This window comes from Prionailurus viverrinus, chromosome A3 (genome assembly GCF_022837055.1).
Source record: "Prionailurus viverrinus isolate Anna chromosome A3, UM_Priviv_1.0, whole genome shotgun sequence".
Classification (NCBI taxonomy): Eukaryota; Metazoa; Chordata; class Mammalia; order Carnivora; family Felidae; genus Prionailurus; species Prionailurus viverrinus.
In genome coordinates, this window is record NC_062563.1 from 106,538,578 (window position 1) to 106,557,149 (window position 18,572).

At 54.6% G+C, this 18,572-nt stretch overlaps 1 protein-coding gene across 3 annotated transcripts; it reads right to left on the reverse strand.

The window, feature by feature from the left end:
• Positions 1 to 6,749: 6,749 nt before the first annotated feature.
• PKDCC (protein kinase domain containing, cytoplasmic) lies at positions 6,750 to 16,745 on the reverse strand. Of its 3 annotated transcripts, XM_047854307.1 has the most exons (7): positions 15,940 to 16,745; positions 11,559 to 11,681; positions 10,687 to 10,958; positions 9,954 to 10,033; positions 9,675 to 9,782; positions 7,900 to 8,073; positions 6,750 to 7,679 (listed from the first exon to the last, which is right to left on the reverse strand). In XM_047854307.1, exons 1-7 carry the CDS (start codon positions 16,576 to 16,578, stop codon positions 7,591 to 7,593), a joined length of 1,485 nt encoding a protein of 494 aa, XP_047710263.1. In that variant the 5' UTR covers positions 16,579 to 16,745; the 3' UTR covers positions 6,750 to 7,590. The 3 variants fall into 3 exon arrangements, with proteins under 3 accessions (XP_047710263.1, XP_047710262.1, XP_047710264.1); XM_047854306.1 differs by having other exon boundaries at positions 6,750 to 8,073; XM_047854308.1 differs by lacking the exon at positions 11,559 to 11,681 and having other exon boundaries at positions 6,750 to 8,073.
• Between the last annotated feature and the right edge of the window lie 1,827 nt (positions 16,746 to 18,572).

Below are 18,572 nucleotides of genomic sequence, written 5' to 3' on the forward strand. Positions count from 1 at the left end.
TCCAGCTTGTAGACATGAACTAGGTGGCCCACAAATGTCTTTATTTTTGAGTTTGAACTAGAGGCCAAAATACACAAATCACGAGAATCACACACACACACACACACACACACACACACACACACACACACACAACTCTGATTCTCTTGAAATACCTATGGGCTCAGGCCTGAGTTCTCCAGATGGCATCAGGCACCACAGGCCTCCTTCCTGCTGGCTTCTACAGTCATTTGTGATTCTAACTCCTGTATTAAGCCATCAAGTACTTTTTATGGATCAGGGGGTTAGCAGAGCTGACTTTCCAAAAGTCCAAGTTAAATGAAGCTTATATAACAAAATGGGAGAGAGCTTTTGGTCTTCCTTTCGGTGACAAGATCGAGCTACTCCTTTAATTGATTGAAACAATCATCTAATCCAAATCATTTTTTATTAAACAACGACATGCAAGAGAAGTTTATTAAAAAAATGCTGTTTAGTTTGTCACCCTTACAAAATTTTTAGCTGTGTGTATTTCTTCCAGTCTTTTCACATGATTTTTTACACAGTTGCATACGTGGGTTAGCACCTGCTTTTCGCACCGAACACTGTAATGTACATATTTTATCACATTGCTATATAATCCTCATTTTCTGTTATTCTACATAATGTTTCAAGGAACATCTGCATGTATTTGGGTCTTTTTTTTTTTTTTTTGTATTTTGAAGTATTTGCTCAGAATATATTTTCAGAAGTAGCATAAGTGGGTTATATAATAACTTGCATATTAAAGAGTTAACCTGTAAATTCCTATCCCCAAAGTACCCTGTATAAATCTCTTCATCTCAGCAAATTGTTGGAGAGGCTGTAGGAAAAAAAAAGTCATTTCAGCATATGTGATAGGATTGTGGGTAATTTAAAAAAAAAATTCAGCATGTGAAGTCCATTCCGGGAATAGCACTATCTTGAGACCCAAGTCAAATAGTACTAAATGTACTAAGCAGAGGCCTATGTTTAAAGAAGAAACTCATTTGCTCTCAATAACTGCAAAATTCCGCATAGCTCAATGAGGGAGTCAGAATACTCCACAGAGAGAGCATCAAAGTCTGGTTCAAAAAGATATGGGAGGCCAAGATACAAGACAAACTGTCTTTCCCCATTAAAGCATCTTTGTGCCCTAAGTACAATAGTCATTTCTTAGAACAAGGGCTGCTTTTAAAATTTTTTATTGATGGGAGAAAAAAAAATGACTAAACAAGACCAGAGCATTTAAAGGTATTTTATACCCTATAAACAACCTAAAGAGGGGCGTAAACAAGGTGATATGTCATAAAATGAAATGTGATACAGATAATCTTACCACTATCTTCTGTATGGGTTCAGATGACTAACAGTGCCTGAAATCTCCAAGTAATGGAAAGGAAGCACACTGTGTATTTTATTTTCATTTTGCTTACACATCTTTCCCCAAATAAATGAGGGGATTGACGTCATGGGAGGGGAGGACAAAATGAGAGCCTTTTCTAGAGATGGACCTCCTTGCCGAAGAACCGAAGGGTGCCAGAGGGGCTTCTGGGAAATGGCCCACAAGTTGTGTTTCCATGCCGGGCATGTCGGCAGCACCTCTCAGGGCAGGATTACAGAGCACTTGAGCGAACTCCACCTCCTGTGGAAAGGCAGCCTGACTTTGGTGAGGAGAAATCGTGCCTCCCTAATCTACTAGAGCTCTTTGAAGGGCCAAATAAGTGCATGGATAAGGAGGGAAACAGTAGACACACTCTATTTACACTTTTAAGGAGCTTCTGACGGGCTCCATACCAAAGCCTGTTGAGTCGCCATGGGAATGGGGGGAATGTCTGGTGACAATAGGGAACCGGCTTAGAGATAAGAAATACGGAGTAACGGAGTAACGATAAATAGGCCTTTCTTTGGATGGAAACGTGTTGACAGTGAGGCTCCTGGTGGGGAATTGAGGCTCCTGAGGGAGATGAGGTTAACTTGGCTCTTAGTGATTTGAGATGTGACCACCAGCCCTCTGCTTTCACAAGCGACATGTGGAAATTGGTTTCATTGCCCTGTAGTCACAGCTCGTATATTACTGTGGTGAATTTGTGACATCTCTAGTGATGTTTTGGTGACATCTCTAGTGACACTGTGGGCCCTGAAAGGCAGGGGCATGTCTGATATTTCAGTATTCACTATGATGATTAGCACTTAAATATTCTGTGGCTTGAGCAGTTGAGAGAGGAGTGAGTGTACATTGAAATTGCCTGGCTCGTCTTCCATGTGGGGAGATGTCAACCAAAAACTGTAAGCTGCAGGGAGACACGGGACACTCGTGCATAGTCTGATGTTCACCGTGGGCAAGGGTCGGTTGGGTAAATAAAGCATTAAGTGAAAAATAATTCAAATTGCACTGTAACTGTTTTTACTCTAAATGGCACAGAGAGTCCATGTAAATGTGTGTTGAATTATGCATCAGTTTAGAGAATAATAGTAAAAATTGTGCTTTTGAGGATGACAGATTTAAAGCTCTCAGTGACAGCCCAAGAAAGGGTTTTGGGTCACTACAATCCAGGGCTTCTTAACCTAGTTTTCATCATTGCCCTCTCCCTTGCCAAGTACTCTTATGGATACTTAAAAAAAATTTTTTTTAATGTTTATTTTTGAGAGAAAGACAAGAAGAGACAGAGCATGAGTGGGGGAGGGGCAGAGAGGGAGAGACAGAGACACAGAATCCAAAGCAGGCGCCAGGCTCTGGCTGTCAGCACAGAGCCCGTTGCGAGGCTCGAACTCACGAACCGTGAGATCATGACCTAAGCTGAAGTCAGATGCTTAACCCACTGAGCCACCCAGGTGCTCCTCTTTATGGATACTTTTATCCCAATTGCACCACCCCCATGGGATTTTAATAGCATAGTGTATATCTGGGAGGGCCACCAGTCACTGGGATATCTGAGATTTTTTTTCATGTTCCAAGAGCCAAGTCTTGTCTCCTTGGGGATGATCACAGCCCTCAGGACAATGCACGCTCTCGAGGACTCCCTGACAATTACAGACCTCATACCAAGGTCCCTCTGGCTTCAGGTGGGTTTGACCGATGGAGAGCATCACAGGAGATGGGGATTTAGAGGGGGCGGGGAGGAGGGTAACAAGAGCGTACCTGGTCTTCTGGCTCCCTCCTTGTGAGGTCACCCTGCCTGGCCATGTCCTTTGGTCACTTGACTCCTTCCAGGTTCTCCTCTGAGGTCTGGTAGCAGATTATACTCCCTTCCCTTGGGTAGAGTTGGTAACACCTCTACTGCTATTAGCCCCAGCTTACAGCCCTATCCCTTAGGGTTCCCCTGTACCCATACATTTGTCACTATATCTTATGTTCAGTGTGTTCTCCATTTCCTGTTGGGACCCTGAATGACAGAGGGGGGAGGTCTTGTCACTACATCTCAGGAGAAACACTCTGGAGCTGAAAGGAGACCAGCAGAGGGTAGGTGAGTGATTGGGGGTGAGGGACTACATAGGATGGGGGGAAAAGGACAAGGCATCACAGTCTTAAAAAAGGAGGCTGAGATGGGTCTTGTTCTGATTTATGGAATGGGGTGGGAGAATGAACTCCTTGTACATGGTCGTTAAGGATCCTCTAGAACTTAAGAGGTAATTTTCAGAAATATCGTGGTCTGTCCCCTTCACATAGATGGGACTTAGGTAGCACTTTCTCCACCTGATGGTGCAGTATTGGCCTGGATTCACAAAGAAGTGAACAGGGGAAATAAAAGTCCCTGTGACCGACCACAAAGGGGTCCTTAAAAAAGGTCAGGTTCTTTGGGGGCATCCTCACCCTTTGGGGATGAGCCAGAGAGGCAGACCCGGTCTCCTTAAGTTGCCTTTTGGGCTTTCTGTCAAAGGCAGTCGTGGGTCTGGGAACCCTTCCCAGTGGAAGTGCAGGTCTGAGTGCATCAATGATCTGGGTTCAGGGGGACGCTGTGCTCCCCCGTGAGACAGAGGGTGGGGGGGAAAGAATACGGGCTTTCGGAGGCTTGCATCCTGGGTCTTCATCTGGGCCACCACCCGTTTCAGAGTTGCCATGGGGATTAAATGAGAAAGCGCATATAAGGCAGCCTGGCCCTCTTCCTAGCAGACTGAATAGTCTCATGCTCTGAGCCTACCAAGTCTTTTGCTGGCTCTGCCCCTTGGAACAGAGAGCAACCAGGCTTTACATGCTTTGGGCTCCAGAAGCCAAAGAGTGAAAGCAAGAAGCCGTTGTCATGGACGGCGAGCGGGTGGGCACATTATCCTGAGGCCTCCTAATCCCATTTTCTGCTTTCATGTTAATCCTTTTCCTCCTGTCTGCCACACACTCAACTCCCAGGGCACTGACCCGGAGAGCCCGGCTCCACCTCCTCCAGGCGATGGCAGGGTTCCCTGTTAGGGGTGCTGGAGGTGGGGTGTGGGGAGAGTCTGGCTGTGCCTTGGTCCTCCCCTGTCCACCTGGATACTCTTCCAGGCCAGGTCATTGATGAATGCTGAGGGCTCAGCTCTCTCAGAGCAGTGACAGGTCAGTTAGTATTTCCTAAACACTTAACTGCTGACACTGGCTAAGACCCTCATTTGCATAATTTCATTCAGTCCCTATAACACTCCTGTGAAGCAGATATTATTGATCTGAAATTTGTAGGTGAGGAGATGGGAGGCTCAGGGAGTTGTCACAGCCCAGATCACACAAAGAGCAAAACACAGAACTGGCCAACATTCCTCCAGAGCCTCTCGGGGGACCAGTGGCAACGTGACCCCTCTCATGTTGCTTCCTACTTCCCCAGCCCTGGAAAGGACCCACCTCTGGCTTCCCTACTCTGGGACTGCCACCTGCAGCTTTGGTTGGGTGAATGTATTTCTTCCGTGAATGAGGCCTGGGTATCTTTGGCCGCGCAGCGGAGTGGAAAGAACATAGACTTTGGGGAGAGGGGGTGTGGTTCTGGCTTCCACAGGAAGGGGACAAGATGTACCCAGGAACTGAACGTTTTCCAGGGAGACAGGTGGCTACATGTGAGTGGCCATCTGTGGGGGAGGGATGATTTTGCCTCAGGCTTTTTACTCCCTGTCCTCTTCCTTTCAGGGCACTCTATCACCTCTCCATTCCCAGCTGCAAATGCCCTTTGCTCTGCTCTGCAGGACTGAGCCTGGCCATTTTTGCCCCAGATATCTAGGTTCTGAGGCAAGGTTCGCTCACTGGGGAAGAAGCAATCCACCATCCCCTCAGCCGCCTGTGCCCCACTCTTTCTAAAACAGTTTAATGTGCTCTGGATCTCCAACTGGAATGATAATCGTACCCTGCTGAGGATAGGCCTGCCCTTCTCCCCCAGCCACCTCTAGAAACTTCTAGAGTCTAGAAGGCAGTTCTCGGTTCATCTTCAGCCTGCTCTTTCTCACTGAGCCACACAGTTCCCTGTGGGCCTCTCTGCTGACTGTAATCAAGGTCTTTGCTTCTCTCTGGACTGCACAGAACCTGCAGATTTTCCTGTTCCAGCCCCATGACACCTGCTTGGTCCCAGCTTAGCGACGTGGTTTCTTTTGTCCTCAGAGCTCCATGCACTGGTTGGCAGCTGGAGAATCACAGAGAAAGTGTAAATCTAACACTGGATGGCAGGGGCAGGCTAGATGTGTTGTAGCACATGAGTTCCGTTGAGGAAAGGGGTGTGGAGACTGAGGAAAGCTGAGGTCCTTCGTGGAAGGGTAGGGCCTGAGGGCGGCAAGCACGGCTGGGACCTGGCTTGGTTGAGACATGGTGTGAGATACTGTGGTGGCTCTGACCCTCCCCGCAATCACCAACTCCAGCTAGACAGAGACAAGATGTGGCTCGTGTGGCTTAGGCATGGTGGTAGTGAGGTGCAACCCTGAGGGTCTGTGCAGCATCCACGGTTAGGATTCTAGAACTAACACGGACTCCTCAATCCCCTAGAACTATACAGGGACGTCTTGTCTGAGAACTTACAACAATGACATCTGTTGAAGAGAAATTGGGTTCTGAGTTAAAGTTTGGTCATTCTTTTCAAAACCCTCAAAGGTTTGTGGGCTTTGAAAATATTCTAGAAGCAGAACGGTGTGTAGGAGGAAAGGTGCAGGATTTCAAGTTAGAAAATACGTATCTCTGCTGGGCTCCCTGTGGCCTCCGTGTGATCTTGAGCACTTAGGCCCTCATTTTCCCTCTGGGCTTCCACCGCTTGAGTCTTCCCCTCCTAGACCCTCCGGCCTAAAACCCAGGAAGAGGGGGCTAGTCTTTCCATAGACCTTCCTTTCTTCCCACTTTCCATATATTTCATGCTTGGGGAAAGGCTCTGAAAAAAAAAATTGCCCATTAGCTTGCGGTGGGCGGTGGGGAGGATGATGAGGCCAAACCTTGTATGGGGCAAAGGTGACCTGACGGCAGGTTGCTTGGGAGTCCCCTGACGTGGCTGACATCACGCCATTAGGACATCAGTCCTCTGGGTAAAAGCTTTGCATGGAAGAAGCCGGTGTGTATTAAAGCGTGAACCTCCCTGTGGGAAGAAGTCCCTCATGTCTTTTATCCGGACATGGATATGGAGGGCCAAGGAGGGAGGTGGGCACCACGGGAGAGGGACCTGAAAACACGTTTTGCCAATTGCAGTGTTTGCCACAAAGATTTCACTCCTCCGGAGGTCATCCCCCATGACCTCCTGCCCCCATTTCCCCCAAACACCAAAGACGTTAAGTGAGAATGAGTAAGTCAGCCCAAGAAACTGGCTTGGGAAGAATCCTTGCCAGGAGACGTCATTTATTAATTGACTGATTTTTTTCCTTTTTCTTTCCTTCTTTTTTTTTCTTTTTTTTACAAAAATAAACATTTTAACGAACAAGAAATACAAAAGCTTCTGGATATACAAACTCCAGGAGGGGGGAGAGGCTGGTTTTGGCTGCTTGGCGGCTTTCACTGAAAGCAAATGAGGCAGAAAGGCCCCGGCCCCACCCCCACCCCAGGTCCTGGCTCAAACCGCAACCTGCTCCTTGACCCCGTGTCTTGGCTCATACCATGTGTGTGCTCCTCTGTCCCCGCCCCTGCGCTGGCCTGCGGGTGCCCCCGGTAGAGTGGCCGGAGGCGGCCTCCCCAGGTACGGAGTTTCCCACATCCCAGAGCATCGCCATCCGGAGCTCGGCTGAGAGAACACCCCCTGACCGATTGTCCCCACGCAGCCCCTGCCAGATTGCGGCGGGCAGCAGCAGCAGCAGCAGCAGCAGCAGCAGCAGCAGCAGCAGGGGCTCTGGCTACATTCTCACACCATGAACACAGTGATGGGGCTGCCCACAGAACTGTCCCAGCGAGGGGCAGAGGCCCCCACGGGGACACCAGCCTGAGCCTCGCTGGCAGCCCAGAGGGTTGCAGAGCCGGTCAGCCCCCTGTGATTCCTGGCCTGGGGCCAGCAGTCCCATACCTAGACCGGTAAACTCACATTTTAACATTTGGCATTATTGCACGTTGTCCTGGTCGCCTCACTGGGGGGTGTCAGCCTCGTCTGCAGGGCTTTGCAGGTGACATATGAAAGTCACTCCCTCCCTCCACAGGCGAGCCCAGCTGGCGGGGCTGCTCTGCCGCCAGCTGGGCCCTCAGGTCAGCGAGGCCCTCACATATGTGGTCTTGTTGGGATCGGGGACCACGTGGCTCCATCCTGTCTTGAAAAATACCAGCTGCCGACCTGGGGGCAGAGGTGAGACGTAACAGGACTGTTTCTCTCCCTGGAGGCGGGGCCAGTCTCCCTAATGTGACTGCCCAGAGGACACATATACTTGTCCCTCATCATCTCGGCCTTCTCGTCTTCTCATCAAACCTGGCTTCTGATGGGGGACCGCTACCTGTCAGTTTCTTCCAGGGAGCTCCAGTCACCTCCCTCCGGGTGTCCTTTCCCACTGGCTCACCTGTCCAGGTGGTCTGGTTGGTGACCACAAAGGCCTGGCACTGGGCATGGCTCTCACAGACGTCCACGGCCTCAGCCACGTTGAACACTGAAAGGAGACAGCTTCCGTGGTGATAGGAGGGCCAGCAGCGGTAGTCTTCCTGGGGGATGGTGCTGCCTGGGAGGCGCTGGTACTCTGTGGGTTGGGGACAGAGCTCAGATGAGAACTCTGTGTCTCTAGGCATGAGGGCACTGGGGCCGTTTTATGAACAGGGCTAAGACTCATTTCCTAACGGAAAGCTGAAAGCTGAAATCTAGCCCTAGCGTGGAGATGATGAAGGCAGCTACCACTGGGGGACTGGGCTGACCACCCAGTAAAGGCAAAGGTGAGATTCAGTTTCTGGGAGACACACAGCTCCCAAATCTAAGAGTGCGCAGTGGGTTCAGACAGCACATGATGGCGGGCACATCGTGGGATAAACACACACAGAGCTGGAGATCAGGACATTTTAGACATTTAGAGCCAAGCTTCTCAAACTTCAGTGTGCCTGTGAATCTCCAGTAAATCTGGTTAAAGTGCAGATCCCGACTGAGAAGGTCTGGAGCGAGGCTTAGGATTGGGCACTTCTAACCAGCTTCTGGTGCTGCTGGTCTGCAGACGGCACTTTGGAGTAGTGAGAGTTTAGAGCACCCCTTGGTCCTACTTCCTCCTGGCTTTGGGCAGAGAGGTTAGGCAAGCTCCTGAGGGAGGGGACAGTTAGAGGTTTCTGAGCTTAAGGGGAGGTTTCTGAGCTTAAGGGGAATGCAAATGAACGTGGAACACAGCAATGACAACTTCAGTGCCTGGGAGGGGGCTGGAGGAAAAATCTTCCCATTAGCGGAAAGAGCCCCCAAATGCTCTGAGAGCTCCTCAATCAGGAAGCTGCTTAGTTGCAGGCCGCCTGTTCACCTGAGTCCTTTCTGCTGCTAGGGGAGCCTCAGCTCTGCACTGATAATGCAGAGGCCCTGGGCCTCTGGCCACCCTGCCCTCCTGCCTCCTTCTTCTCCCAGGGACTAGACCAAAGTCCAGGGCTGGCTGTGATTTATAGCCCCATAAACGGCGTCCTCAGGGACAGAGCCAGCCATTGTTCACCTCGTTAAACTTTATTTACAGGGCTAACGAGGGCTCCCCCACCCCTAAGACTGGCCAGAGCTCCTTGAATACAGAGGCTGCCCACTCCTGGCCCCCCTGCCAACCATGATAAACCCCAGGGCCTCAGCGGAGGGACTATAGCAGTAGCTAGAATTCTCCGCCCGGAATTCTTGGGCTTCTTGACTCGTTTTGCTAAGGAGCCCCAACCACCTCCAGCCACCTTTCTCACCCCCAGAAGGGTAGAGGAAGGAAAGAGAAGCAAACATATATTGTATTCCAGCTGTGTTATAGGAACCAGGTTAATTGCTTGCACACACTTCCCCTGGCATTTATTCCCCAGAAGTAGTTTGTGAGGCACGTAATAAACCCAATTCACAGATGAGCAAAGTGGGCTCGAGGTGTAGGTAATCTGCTCAAAGTCACACAGTCAGTACATAGTGGGGTCTGGAGCCACCCGGAGAAGGGGTATCGGGGCCCACCTCCCCAGGTCAAGGCAGAATGACCACTCAGCCAGAGAGGACACCTCCAAGTAAAGGCTAAACAGTCAGTGGTCTCCCCAAGTGTGCCTTAGAAGGATGAGCCGCTTAGCCCAGTGAGGGCGACCACTCACCCTCCCACCTGTTCCCCACCTTCCCAGCCCCTGGAGCCCTGTTGGAGCCACTCACCCGCTCTGCCGCCTGCCGTGGCATTCTGCAGGTACTGCCCGCTCTGGTATAGGTGTAGCACTTTCTCCAGCTGGGCCAGAGTCTCGTCTACTCCCCAGGTGAGCTCTCCTGCAGAGTGCAGTGTGGCTATGAGAGGGTATATGGGCTTCCACTCCTCCCTGAGGTGGCAACCAGCTGCCTTTCCCTCTCTCATATGTGCTGTCCTGGGTCATTCTTGTCTCCATGCCTGCTGGGGGAGGGGGAGGGTGATGGGACGCGGAAGGGCCCTGGAGAGCTCACCTGTGGCATTGACAATGCTGTCCAGCAGAGGTCGTAGTGAGGGTGGGGCACTGTGGGGCAGGAGGTATGTGAAGAAAAACCTGGGACAGAGAGAAACAAGGGGCTCAGTGGTCCAGCCTTGGAGGAGGCATCTTTCCTCTGCCCAAACTTGGGACAGAACCCTAATCGGGCCGGGGAGCCTGATCCCTCAGGCCTAGGCATAACCCCAGAGTCTACCAAGGAGTCTGCTCGGACTCAGGGTAGGGATCTGGGCATATGCTAAGGCCAAAATTTGACTTTACATGAAACTGAAAGCTGAGGTCTGTTTCTCTCATCCATCCCCAGGACTTCGCCACCACCCAGTCCCATCTTACCCCGTGAGCTGATCGCTGTCAGAGCAGCCCCATAGCTGGGGCCCAGTGAGGAGCTTCCAGAGGTGAAGGACCAGGGGAGAAAGGGGGAACATCGATCCCACCAGCCCTAGACTCCACTGTGACACTATTTTAAGAAGTCTCCAGCTGCCATCCCCCAACCCAGATTCTCCTTGGAGCTATTTTTAGCGTCATCATCAGGAGCCTGAATGTTCCCTTCTTGAGTGGGTGGAAGACTTTCCCCGCCGCTGCTGCTCTGTTGGTCAAGGCCGAGCCTCCCCCCCCTGGCTGGCCTCCTGGAGCCCACGCTGGCTCTCCCCTCGCCACGCCCTCCGGGGCCTACTCTCCCTCCCTGGCCTTCCTGAGTGGGAAGTGGAGGTCACCTGTAGGCATTGTAGAGGTTGCGCTTCTCATTCATGCCCTCGCACCAGCCCTGGGCTGAGCAGGGCAGGGTGAAGTTCCTGGCTGGAAACTCCAGTATGCAGTCTGTGCTGCTTGTACATGGTGTCTCCTCCACGCGTGCGTCGTCCAGATCCGTTACCTTCAGCTCCCCATCCACCAGCACAAACTGTCGGGGGCGGAAGTCCAGCAGAGTGACGGAGCCCAGCGGGGAGTGGGCCAGGTGGTGGAGGAGGCGGCCCAGGCTCAGGCAGATCTGAGGGGTAGACACAAGGCTGCTCACCGCGTCTCTCCTGGGAAAGCGCCTGGGGGGCTCCAGGGCTCACCCCTTTGGGGTTCTGGACTTAGCTTGGGGTGGAGGGGTTGGCTTTTCTCTTAAAGGCCCCAGTGCTTACTAAGGGCTGAGGGTCAGAGCCCTAATAGAGCAAGCCAGTGATTTTTCTATTAATCCAGGCTGGCCTGACCCTGACCATGGGCGGCACATAAGCTTGTGGGTAACGGATCTCCTCCCTGAAGCTGCATCTTGAATGTGGTTTTAGTTCAGTGTGTGGAAACAGAGGGAGGGTCAAGCTGACCTTAAGGTCTTTTCTAGTCCTTTGCAGCCAGGCTACGTGTGTGTGTGTGTGTGTGTGTGTGTGTGTGTGTGTGTGTGTGTAAGGGGGCAGGAGTACAAAAACGTCAGGATCTTCTAGGTCTTGCTTCTTTTTTTAACCCTTTGGCTGATGGCCGAGTCAGCTTTGCTCCAACTTTCCCTCCTTTTAGATGGAGGAGGAGTCAAGCTGCTCTGGAGGGCTGGCCTTCTAAGGGAAAACCATCCCAGCGAGGAACCCAGGGCCCGGCCCTCCTCCCTGCTTACTCGGAAACGGTCCTCCCAGGAAGTCTGCAGCAGCTGGATCATCTCCACAGGGGCACCCAGCTCCGTGATGGTAGTCAGGGTGTCTGGGATGTCCTCGCTGTCCTGGTAGCAGTAGCCATAGAGCTAGGGGAGGTCCAGGGCAGGTCATTAGGTCACAGGGTCGGGGTGGGGACAGAGAAGGGCTGGGCTGTCAGATGCCCCCTCCCTGTGCACTACCGACCCCCTACCCCCATCCCTAGGCTGTTGTTGCAGCTCAGGCCAGAAGAGACCAGCATCGACAGCATTGCCTGAGAAGTCTGCCCTCTGTCCCTGCAGCCAGAGTTCCTGCTGATTACATCAGCCTCTTACCTCCCGCCTCCCAGGTAAATGGGCAGGTCTGGACACCATGTGTCAACCATGTGCCAGGCACTGTGCTAAATGTTTTACATGCGTAACTCGATTCTTATAATAACTTTACATAGACATAGTAGGTACTATTATTAGTCTCCAATTTACAGGTGAGGAAACCAACTCAGAGAGGTTAAGTTCCTTGCATAACATCACACAGCTGATAAATGCAGGAGCTAGGATTCAAATTTACGTCACTCGAATTCTAAGAATATCATCCGTTAATCAACAAGCCAGCAAATTGGTATTATACCTCTGCCTCTGCTCCAATCCTTCTCTATTCTTTATCATTTCTATTTGGGGGCAGCTTCATTCTTTTCTCAGCTCTGGTCTTGTGGGAGGTAAAACAAGCTCCCTCGGGATTGGGAACAAGCAGTAGGTAAGAACAAAGTGTCCAAGGGGCACATCCTTGGCGTGTTTTTCATATGTTGGTGGTGAGGGGGAGGCGGTGGTCACACCCACCAATGGGAAGAGTAGTAAGGCAAGGTTTCTGGGGAAGATCAGTTCTTTGGGGGCATGCTCACAAGGGCCTGCCCACTCCGTAGGGCCTGAGGCTGGGCTTGGTACAGCTCAGCTCAGGGACTTGTGGGAAGCACAGCCTGACTTTGTCATTAACACCTAAACCAGCATCCACAGAGAGCCTTGCTTCCTTCAGCCTCTGCCACCACACTGCACATCAGTTAGGGGTCAGCTGCTGCTCAAAACAACCAGCACCCTGTGGGGTAGGAACACAAAGGCCGAGTTGTCCAGGCCGCAGCAGGCAGAGGGGAGAGCTGCACAATGTGGGGATTGAGGGGGGAGCGCGGCACAGGGGGATCCAAGCACGGGCTAGATGTCCCTACATACCATACCATCACCCTTCTTACCATCATTCACACCCCGCCCAGATCTACTCCAGGCCCTCACATGCCCCCTTCGGTCCCAGGAGTGCCCTTTCAGCACCCCCTTCCTGAAGCCAGCGGCCCCAGTCCTGCTGGCATGAGAGAGAAGGCACGACTCAGCGTCCGCCATTAGCTCACCAGGGTGGTGAACTGGGGGATCAGGGGACAGTCCCAGCCACCCTCTTCTTCCCTCTCTGTCTGCTCCCCCACCTCGCACCAGCCCAGGGAGGCCCCAGATCCTGGTGGGGCGGGGTGGGGGGAGGAAGGTAAGGGGAGCAGCCCTGGGGCCTGGTTCTCATTTTCTTGCCCAGAGTCTGAGCCTTTGTGGGAAACTTCTGAAGGGTATTAAACACCCGGAGGTCGTTAAATGCGCTGTTAACGAGGTATTAATCAACACCCCTCAGGAAAAAATAAAAAGACACCATTAACCCCCCCAGGAAGCGTGAGGCTGAGCATTTCAGGCACATCTTTTGTTCGTTTGGGAGAAGAAATATACCCTAGCAGGGCCAGATTCTGGGCCCAAGAACGCCTGGGGCCCCATCTGAGGCCTGAGCTCCTGGGACTACAGGAGTTTGGGGGGAGGGAAGACCCTTGCGCCCTTTGACCCTGGGCTATAGAGGCATCTATCACGTGAGGAGTGTGTGTGTGTGTGTGTGTGTGTGTGTGTGTGTGTGTGTGTGTGTGAAGGGTGACGGAAGAAAGAGAGAGCTCACCCAGGCAGTCCCCAGAGACCAGAGAGAGTGCTGGGAGGTGCACGTGGGACATGTTACTATTTTCTATTAGAACCCACAGAACCAACTTTGGGGTTGCCAGAGAGGGGGAAGGGGCTTCGGGTGGCCTGGGGGAGCCGGAATTGTCAGAAACATTCTTTGGCTCCTCCCCAGGGCATCTATCAAACGATTTTGAAATTTTAAATGATTAAGAGGTATTAAAACATTATTTCTAGTTCCCTGCGCACCGTCACTGAAGCCTCCTGAGCAAGAAGACCCCACAGCAGGCTTCCCTGGCACCAGAGGTAACACGCTGCTGAGGAAGCCAGAAGGAGCCTGGCTGGGGGTCGGGGGGATCAATGGAAATCACTCCCAAAGCAGTTCCTAAACTCACACCAAAGAAGTCTTTCCTTGCTGGAATGGCAGCTTTTTACCTTTCCCCAGATGGAAAGGATTGGGACCCTTCCCACCATATAACCCTTATGCCCCAGGGTGACTAACACCAGTCTCTGACCCTGGAAAAGTCACACAGCCAACCTCAGACAGCCCAGTCTTGGTCTAGTGAGGGGATGGGTGAAAACTATTCGGCTGTTTCATATAATTTCATTTTGACGCCTTCGGAATTGGGCAGGGGGCCGGACACTAAGCTGAGGAGCACTCTGTGATGTGTGGGGGGCAGTTGGCTAGATGCTGGTCAGGAAGCTTGGCTGGGGTTAGTGAGGGAGGGAGAAATTCCGTAAGAGACAGGGAAGCGCAGTAAACCTCAAACCTGTCCTAAGGGAGGGGCGTCTTGAGTCAATTAACTAACACTTAATGTCCTGCTTCTCCACTGCTTCAGAATCAGACTGACACCCCAGGGTTGCCAAAAAGTTCCCAAGAGCCCCTGGGAAGCGAAGAGAACAAGATCCTCCCAGTTAGAACGGCCACGTAACCAGCCGTTTGCTCCCCGGAGCTCCAGGCACAGTGTCAGCTGTGCAACCAGGCATAACTACCCACAACTGTTGGCTCTGCCTGACCTCCTGCAGCCGGTTCAGGGCCTAGGACCTGGTCACAAGTGTCTGACCAGAGTTCGGGTAGCCTGGGGAGACCTGGAGCCAGCGGGAATATAAATAGCTCTCTGGCCTCTCTCTCTCATTCTGGAATACCCACCCAGGCCTGGGGTCCATCTCCCTCCTCGCCAAAGGAGGGAAGGACTCCTGGATTTCTGGTCAGTTCTGCTGGGTGCAGAAAGGTTAATCTGAGTGGGCTAGGAGGTGGAAGGTGCGGGCAAGGTTCCTCTGCTGGGGAGTCTGCACACACCCTCTGTTCCGCGGGCCAAGACCAGTCAGGGATTCCCCTCTCAGTCTGCTCAGACATGTGCAAAGGGAACAGTTTGTCTAATCCTAGGGCCGACTCAAGGACATAGAGCTGGGGGAGAGGAGGAAGTGGGTGCGTTAGGGCAGTGCTGGGGCTGTGAGAGGCCCACGCTCTTAGTCTCGGCTGGAGGGGACAAGGGGTGGGGGTGTCTCATCTTTCCCCTCTGTCCCCCAGGGAACAGGAGAGACAGAGTCCCATTTAGCAGGAACCTGGGCATCTGGCTTTTTCAGTCTTCCAGCTACTGACCACATCTACTCTGATAATGTGACCCTGAGACCCTCAGGCCTGTAGTTTGTCCCCTGAGCACTGAGCTAAGACCCTAAGGCTTCCTCAAGGATTCAAGGGCTGACTTTAAGGCCTGGAGAATGGCAGGGTCACTTCTGGGAAGGGCTCTGCATTTTCTGGCCTACTACCCAATTCCCTCCAGTCCTTCTAGTGGCTTCTGGGTGGGGTGAGGGGTGGGGATAGTCTCTGGGAATCAAGCCTGACACAGGGTCTCTTTCTAGCCATTCCCAAACCCATTGCCGTCCCGTCCCATTTTCAAAGTCAGACGAGTCACTGGAAGTTGAGAGAAGAGGGGTTCAGATTCCATCAGGAAAGGGGGCCCTATCATTGCAGTTGGAATCCTGACTCAGGGATGACCTCTGCTCTGTGTCTTGGCTTTTGCAGTCATTTCCCTGGCACTCAACGCCCTAGCTCCAGCCCGAAGCAGGGTCCTAAGTCCTAACAGACCGGCACCCCTACCTCTAGTTTTGGGACCCTCTGTCCTGGCCTCTGTCTTCAAAGGATATGGTGTGGAAGCTGAGAAACCCAGGAGTCCCTCCTTAAAGAGACACCCACTCAGGAGTGAGAGGCAGGGTAGTGTGGTGGGAAGCAGCCACGGGGGGGGGGGGGGGTTGTGCACCCAGCTTAACGTGGACACAGTCACTGGGGCTCCGTTTCTTTACCTAGAAGACCAAGGGTTCTCTTCCAGCCAGAGTGACCGGGCTTGGGCACGTCCAGCCAGCACCCTCACCCCCTGACCACCACCCCCCCCCCGCGTCGTACCTGCAGCACGTTGGGGTGCCGCAGCCGCTCCAGCAGCACCATCTCCTTGAGCAGCTTGTGGGCCGCCAGCCGATAGCAGCCCCTCCGTGCCCCGAACTCGCGCACGCAGCTGCCCAGATCGTGGCCGCTGAAGTCCACCGCCTTGAGCGCCACCGCGGCGCCGCCGGGCAGGCGGACCCGGTACACGGCCTTGGTGTAGCCTGAGCCCACGTACTGTGCGCCGGACACGTTGCGGAGCGCGGCGCAGCCCAGGCGCGGGCCCGAGCCGGAGGAGCCCGGGCCGGGAGCCGGGGGCCAGCCCGGGGCGCCGTCGGGCAGGGGCCGGGCCCGCGGGGGCCGGGGACGCTGCAGGCCCGGCCCGCCCGGAGCCAGGTCCATCAGGCGCCGCCGCTCCGGCCGGCCGGCCCCGGGCCCCGGGCCCCCGCGGGAATAGCGCTGCACCTCCTCGTAGCGCGCTCGGATCTGCCGGGCCAGTTCCCCGCGGCCCCCGCGACGGCCCGGGCCCGGGGCTGGCGACGGCCCGGGGGACTGGCCTGGCCGCGGAGGCTCCGACCCCGGTGCGAAGAGCACGTTGAGGACGGAGCCCAGCAGGAAGGAGGCGCAGAAACCCGCGGCTACCGCCGCCCGCCGGCGCCGCATCGCTCCCCTCCCCCCCGGCCGGCCGGCCCCGCGCGGCTCCCCGGCCCCGGCCCCGGGAGGCTCAGGCTCCGAGGCGGCTCCGCTCTGCGTCCCGCCGGCCCCCTGCCCAGTCCGCGCGCATGGCCCCGGCGGCCCCGACCCCGGCCCCTCGCGGGCCGCACATCGGCCTGACACTTGCCTCCCTCCCGCCCTGCCCCCGCCGCTTATAAGGCCCGGAGCCGCCCCCGCCCCCGCCTCCTCCGCCTCCGCCTCCCAGCTCCCGGCCCGAGCCCGTCCTCGGCGCCGCCCCCTCCGGCCGCCCGGCCCGGCCTTCCCCGCTGACTGACAGCGGGACCTCCTCCCGCGGCCGTCCAGGCCTGGGAAGCGGCGCGGAGGCGGCTCCGGCCCTGCCCAGCCCGCGGGCCCCCGAGCTCGGGCCGCGAGAGGGGGAGGGGGCAGCGGCGGCCCCGCGACGCGCGGGAGCTCCGGGCCCCGCGCAAGGGCGGATAACGGGGCCGGGCTGCCGGATAACGGGACCAGGAGGCGGATAACGGAGCTGGCCGGGCGGGGTGGGGGAGAAGATAAAGGGGTGAAGCCGGAGGGTAATGGGCTGGGCGGGGGGGGGGGGGGGGAGCTGGCGGGCGGCGAGCAGCTGGCTCTGGGGTGGTGGGGGTCCGCGTGGTTTCAGAGCTCCCTCCCGGGACCCAGGGCCTCCCGCGGGTGGGGCTGGGGATGGCGGCTCCTCGCCTAATCTCGGATCTCTGGGCGAAGGGGGTGGGGGTGTGGAGAGGTGGACGCAGAGAGGCTGGCACCTGCGAGTCTGCGTGGGACGGGAACTCTGGGATCAGAGGAACAATCATGAGATGTTCGAAGATGCCCTACTCAACCTCCACCCCTAAGTCTGGTTTCTCATTTTCCTCGTCCCTGCAGCCCCCAATCGAAACCCTCTCCCCGGGATCCCCGCAGTCAGACACGGTCATCAGCGGATCCAGAACCATATGCATGCTAGTAGCTTGTGCAAAGAATGCGTTTGTACCCACGGACGTGCGTGTTCCAGGTTGTCTGTGGACTGTGTGCACTGGTGTCTCTGAAGGGGCCACTGTGTCCGGGGAAAGGAAAGGAGTGTGTGCTCTGTGTGTAGGTTGGTGCTGACTCTGCCAGAACTTCTGGTCCCTCCTCCTCCCTCCCTGATTGCATCATTAGTGCTAATTGAGGGGCTTTCACACGCCAGTGCATTAGCTGTTTGGAGTGAGCTCCCCCCTCCTGGGAGAGATAAGCCGCTGCCCCTCCCCATCCCAGCCTTCCACATCCCCACAGCCCTGGAACTGTCCACCCAGAACCTCTCACCTTCCTGGGCACCTTCCTGCCTCCCTCTGGTTCTGGACTGGTTAATCTCTTTCTTCCCTGGCAGTGTCAGAAATTGGCTGGAGAGGAGTCAGGGAGGTGTCAGAAGGACACCTCTCTGAGGGGGTGTCCAGGAGGGGAGATTTTCCTGCAGGGGGGCTGAAGAGGTCTGACATTCCTGCAGAATGCAGTCACTGTGATGAGAGAGGGACAGAAATCTCTGCCTGATTCTTTTGGACTTGGAAGGGCAGAGGAGAGGACTGAGTCTTTGATCTCCAGCCTGTGATCCCACTGAGGTAGGGGCATCTATCCCTGACTCCTGGGGGTCCCCCGAGTCTCGAAAGTGGGGGCCCAGTCTAACTTAGCAAGCATGGGAAAGGCAGAGTGAGAACAGCCACGATTCTCCTGAGAACTTTGGGTTTGGTGAGTTCCGTCTGGTCCTGTTTAGCTGCTCTGATCTGCCCTGTGCTGGCCCACGGCTGCTGGGTGTGGGGGGAACACTCTGCGCAGATGCCCTCCCCAGCCCTCACACCAGATGTCTTTGTTCTAATTAACTGTGCTGGGAAAACCAACCTGGGTTTGTAAACAGAGCTACTGGCTAAAGTCAACAGGGAGCAGCAGCAAACAGCAAACATTCTCCTCACACAGCCTCAATCCAACCCAGCCCCCCC